At 35.2% G+C, this 6,000-nt stretch overlaps 1 protein-coding gene across 1 annotated transcript in view; it reads left to right on the top strand.

Moving 5' to 3' along the window:
- LRRIQ1 (leucine rich repeats and IQ motif containing 1) overlaps positions 1–6,000 on the top strand; it is a 232,578-nt gene that overhangs the window by 204,093 nt on the left and 22,485 nt on the right. The window contains exon 21 of the mRNA XM_045288642.1: positions 3,412–3,532. Coding sequence (XP_045144577.1) covers positions 3,412–3,532 — 121 coding nt within the window. The remainder of the gene's footprint in view (positions 1–3,411; positions 3,533–6,000) is intronic.

Below are 6,000 nucleotides of genomic sequence, written 5' to 3'. Positions count from 1 at the left end.
CTGAGATGCTATATCTTTTGATAATTGGGCACCATCCACTTTTTTCACCACATTTGCTTATGCACCATTTTTGTCTTCGGTGATCCTGTCAGGAAGGTGATAATCAAAGAGTGCTCGGTTATGAGAACAAAGTGTTCTTGTGCTTAAGGAGGCCTTGAGTAGAGGCCCAAAATCCATCTGCTATCTTAATATTTAATGCATAAATATATGTATGTTGGCCTCTATTCCTTTCGTTATAAAGTAAATATATTTACATTTGCTTCCTACTTCTTTCCTCTATTTCCTTTCACTTTTCTCACAATCCTGCTCACCCTCAACTTGACTCTCAGTAACTGCTGCTGGATCCATTGCACTTGATAAAATCCCACCAGGCCTCCTTACCATCATTTTTAGATCTCCTGTTCCTTCATCCCTCAGTTTGTTGGTGCCCTGCTCACCCTCCCTGCTCCATCCTCTCCCATAAATCCCCGGGACCACCAGTCCCATTGTTTTCTCCTTGGGATTGTTTGTTCTGCCTATCTTATATAAATAGACATAGGGGAAAAGGAAAAAAAACCCCTACAGATTCTTCTAGATCTATCTGCTGACCTTTATGAGTGTTTTCTAATCAGGTCTGATGGGGTGCCAAGTCCCCCAAGTCAAAAGTCTATTTTCAGGATTCCTTGGAGACTTGGTTACTTTGTTCCCCTTGCTGCCCTATTACACTCCCTTTGTGTTTCACTGCACTGTACATGAGGCAGACCAGGCACAGGTTCTGGACAGTGTCTCCAGTGCGACACCCCCATAGCATTATGGGTAAGTGAGGGAACATCGCATCACATGGTGGGGCCAGCCCTACCATCCTTTCTCTGCATTGGCTGCTCAGAGCAGTGATGTCATCCCCAGGGCTTGAAGGGCCATGATAAGTTCCACTCTCTCTCTTTCCCTCTTAGTTCACACCCGTGTGGTCTGGACAGACCTGCTGCTCTTCCCGGGCTATATCTTCAGTACTGTACTTTGTATTCCATTCTTCTGGGGAGGGGTCAGCATAGCTGGGTTTGGCCCTGGCCCTGTCGTCCTCTCTGTCAGTTCACTACTCCATCATCTTTTGATGCTTCTTGTATCAATCTATAGTTTGCCCATAGATTCCTTCAATATTTCAATTCAAGTCTTGTTTGGGTTTTTTTCTTTATTTTTTACAGCTTGAGAAATGCTAAATATGTTCTGCCATCTGACAACAGCAGTGATATCTCTTGTAGCACATCTTCTGAATCCAGCCTGAATATCTGTCAATTCCTAGTCAATGCATTGCTGAGAACCTTGTTGGATGACCTTCCGAAAATTTTACTTGCACGTGTTATCAATGATAATGTTCTAAAATTTGAGCATTCTGTTGGTCATCTTTCTTTGGAATGGTTACAGGTAGGGATCTGTTCCCGTTGGTTTGCCCAAGTAGCTGTCTTCCAAATTTCCTATCACAGACAAGTGAGTATTTCCAGTGCTTCGTCAGCTGACTAAAACATTTCCATTGGTATTTCATCAGTTCCTGGAGTCTTGTTTTTGGCTAATGCTTTTAGTGCATTTTGAAACTCTTCCTTCAACATCATTGGTTCTTACTCATACGCTACCTCCTGAAGTGGTGGAATGTCTACTAGTTCTTTTAGATGCAATGACTATTCTTTCCATCTCCTTTTGATGCTCCCTGCATGGTTCAATATTTTGTTAATAGATACTTTGAATATTGTCACCTGAGGCTGGCAATTTTTCTTGACTTGTTTAAAATATGTTGAGTGTGTTCTTCTCTTTGGTTTTCTAATTCTAGGTCTTGTCTATAAAGGTTTTTAGTCTTGAAATCCCTGTTAAGCATATTTTTACTTTATCCTAAGGGGTCACTATGAGTCATTATTCACTCAACACCAGTAGACGTTTTGGGTAAAATGAATTTGGGTTTTGTTAATAACTTAGTTGATAATGAGATTTGGAGAAGACACATGTTCACAAATATTCTTGCCATGTAGATATTTTATTTGTGGATGGGGAGATTTCTACTTTCTAAATATGCATAGTGAAGTATATAATCAAACTGAAACAAATTAAGAATTTTTTTTAACTTGAGGCATATAGTAAATGTATCTTTGGTTCCCAAAAAATGATGTTATTGTTTTGTTGTTTTCCTCTTAGTCCTGATCATTACTGTAAGGCCTTTGTATTGATGGACTAATTGAGATAAGTAGAATGAATATGGCAGTTCTCATAGTAGTTACAAGTGTTAAGTTGGTAGTCAGTTTATGGTTAGTTTATTTTAAATAGTTTCCAACTAAGGTTTTTTGCCAAAGCAATTGTATCATTTCGCCAGGTATATTTTAAGTTCAGTAACTGAAACAACTGCATATTTAACAATGAGAAGTTTGTGTGTGTGAGGTTGAGAAAATGTAGGAAGGGGCAATATGAAGGAAAAGGGTGAAAATCTGAATTTTCCAAAGATAACTCCTAGGTCCCATTTCTGTGAGGTTTTGTAGCACATCATGTGGGGAAAGGCTCTTAACCACAGTGGTTGTTTTACAGCTTTATTTTGCCTGATGTAAATTTTTATCACATTGAACATTAAGGATTATGCTTTCTGACAGGAATTGAAGCGTATTGTGGTTTGGGTTAAATCCCAGCTATTTTAAGGCTGCTTTGCTTTCTGTCATTACATTTTCCTCCTACTTCCAAGTTGAATCCTAATAGATTCTTTCTTAAAGATATCAGACATGCACAGTAATATTTTATAGAAACAAAGAGATTCTTCCAACTTACGTTTCGTCCTGGAGGGTGATAAATGTTTAAAGGTAATTTTAGGTCAAATATATGGGCTCATCCTTATGTCTTCAAAATAACATATTTTGACATATCTACATATTTACGATTTCCCTAAAATTCAACTTAATGGATTTTTATACTTATAATAGGTATGATGAAAAGTCAGAGATGTTCTCTGACTTTGTAGTATACAAGTATAGAATGAAAAGCATTTCAAAATATTAAAGATAAGCAGTCTATTATAAATATTTGAGAAAATAATCTGATAATATATTTCTACTATTCAATCAAAAATAAAATTATATACCAGTAAATAAATGATGCTAAGCTTTTTAAAGTTTCATCAGCCATCTTTAAGATTGATTTTCATCAAAATTACTGTACTAAAATGTTTTCTTTTGTTGTACAGACTCAAATAGCAAACCTCAATTTTAAAATCGGCTCTTATTTGCAAAAAATGCTTTGACATAGTGCATTTGTTCTGCCTGGGCAGCAATAAAGGATTGTGGTATCATTTTGAAGAAGGTTGTTTGACAGAGCCTGTTTGTTTATTTGGGGTAATGTGAGCTGCATTCAGAAAATGCCATATTTTGTTTCATGATTGTATACATTCTCTTCCATTGCTCCCAGGCAAGACTTGTAAGCAGAGAAGACACGGATTTAGACCTTTCTTCCATGACCAGTGGAAGTGCTTTGTCTGTGAACAGAGAAAAAAAAAATCAAGCACACAGACACTCAGCGGGATCTTCAAGTAAGTTGTGGTTTCCGTCAGAATTAATTTAGAAATCACAAATGAATTGGTGGAACCTAGTGCCAACATGCATGCTTTTACAGATGGGGGTAGGGTGCTCACAACCAGAGCTGCCCAAAGACGTGTATTTGAATTTTTTCTCTGTCTTTCAATGCCTTCTTTTGATATAAGCAAAATTAAATTATTTCTAAAATTAACAGCATCAGTTTTTCTTTAATTGTATTCTGTGATTCAAATCCTCTTTCCCCTTGTGGATCATATTGAATTCTTTGATCATTTATTACTCAAAGAAGTTTTAAACTAATTATAATAAGTTGGATTTATATATCAAAGTAGTGTGTTTGGGCTTTTTGTTATTGATTTAATAGATGTTATAGGTAAATTTAATTTTTAAGGAAAACTACAAAAAAGCAGAATGCTGAAGAAGACTCTTACACTGTCAAAATCCCACACACTTCAAAACTGTTTTCATGAAATTGTTAACTGTTTGATTATACTTACTAATATTGACTTTTTATATTCATTTAAGTCTTTCATACACACACCTATTAATTTTAGAAGAAAACAATTTTCTTCAAATATATAAATCTATCACGGTTTTAACAAGAATTATATTGGAACCTAATTTTTCAGTGCTTATTTAATTTGTGCCCTAGAGATTTTGAAGTTTCTTTTTAAACGTTATAATATATTAATGTAAACTATAGTTTTCTGATACCTTATTTTATTAGTTTCCCCAAAGTATATTAAACCTCAGTATAGCTTAATGTCGATTAAAAGCTATTTTTAAATATCTAGGATTTTTTAAAGTAAAGGCCTTATTATTCAATAATAGTAGTTGTACACATATAAATTTAATATTTGACTGAATGTAAAGAATTGATTAATTCACATTTTCAGATTGTTTGCCAGATAAATGGAAACTTCAAAGTATTTCTCTAACATGCACTTATTACACAGGTATCTGGCATTCCTAGAGTTAAATCATTTAAATCTATTAATGTATTTAAGTTAATTTTGATAAAATTGAATTTAAATTTTGAAATTAAATGCTAAGTATGGCTCACTTAAAAATATATCCTGAACTTCAAAGATATCAGAGTGCTTGAATGTCCTTAGTTGATAGTACAATCTAGTCAAGGGAAGATCCATATAGCTATAAAAATGATAGATTTATTTACCTAAGTAAAACTATTCAACTAATGTAAATTTTCTGTCATTAGCATGCTGTTTTAATTAAATCAATATTCAGAAGAAACTGGCCTTCCACTGATAATGACAAATAATGCTATTAATTTTATGTATTATTTATTAAAAATTCATTTTTAACTTTGGAGTAATGCAGGTAAAAGTAAACAAAATAATACAAAATCATTCTCTGACTTTACGGAACATCAACATTCTATTCTTAATATTAGGGGATTCAAAAAGTTCACAGATAAAATGGAACTGGAATATAATGGCATTTTTTCATGAACTTTGTGAAGCCCTTGCAGACACAAACACAGCAATCGAACAGCAAGGACCCTGAAATGCACCAACTTCATCTTTTACTCATATGGAACTGGATCACGGAAAGTATGCAAGGTTATGTTGTATCCACTCTTAACAATATTCTCTGGGAAACTAAAATAAGGCTACTCTCACTGCAATTCCAATGTGTTCCTAATAAGTGACACTAGTGCAAACACTACTGATCCCTAAATCCCTTAAGTGGCAGCATAAGATAAACCATTTTGGAAAAATAATTATTGTGCCAGGGAATGATTATGAATAAAACACTTCTTACCTAATGATAGTCATTACTGGTTTAGTATAATATAGCATATGATGGTGGCAAAAAGCGCAGACACTGAAATTGGTGTGCCTACATTCACAGCAGGACTCAGGGACTGCGTCTTTAAAGTCAGAACAACAATCTTAAAAATGCCTACTTTGCATAGTTGTGAGGATCAAGTATAGGAGATTTAGAGCAATCGGTACAAAATAAGTACTTAGTAAAAGTTCTTTGTCCTCAACCCCTATATGTAGCAGGAAATGAAGAATCAGTTGTGTTAAGGTCCCCAGTGTCTGGGCTGGAGGATAGAAGAGACTGCCTCAGAAACCCCGAGGAGCAGTTCTGCTGCTTCCTGTGGGCTTGGTCTGAATTGGAATCCACTCGATGACACTGCGTTGGGTTTTTGTTTTTTCGTATCTAGGCACATAGCTAATTAGTTCAATTCTTAAGAAACCTACTTCTCATACGTGCTTGACTAAAAACCTGGCATAGACTATTATTCTATAGAAATCCTTCACTTCAAATTATTGGGTGCGAGCCTCCATGGCCCTTGGCCAAACACCACTTTGGCATTTTGAAAGCTGCTTTTCCTCCCATCCCCTCTTGCCCCACCAACTCTGTTTTTTTCTCAAAACTTATCACTTTATTAAAGTTAAGATATTTCTTTTAGCTTTGCAAGCCAAATATAGAG

This window comes from Echinops telfairi, unplaced genomic scaffold (assembly GCF_000313985.2).
Source record: "Echinops telfairi isolate 266 unplaced genomic scaffold, ASM31398v2 ScPeMD7_2;HRSCAF=8, whole genome shotgun sequence".
In the NCBI taxonomy this organism is placed as follows: domain Eukaryota; kingdom Metazoa; phylum Chordata; class Mammalia; order Afrosoricida; family Tenrecidae; genus Echinops; species Echinops telfairi.
Note: the sequence above shows the minus strand (reverse complement) of the source record. Positions and strands in the feature narration are given on the sequence as shown.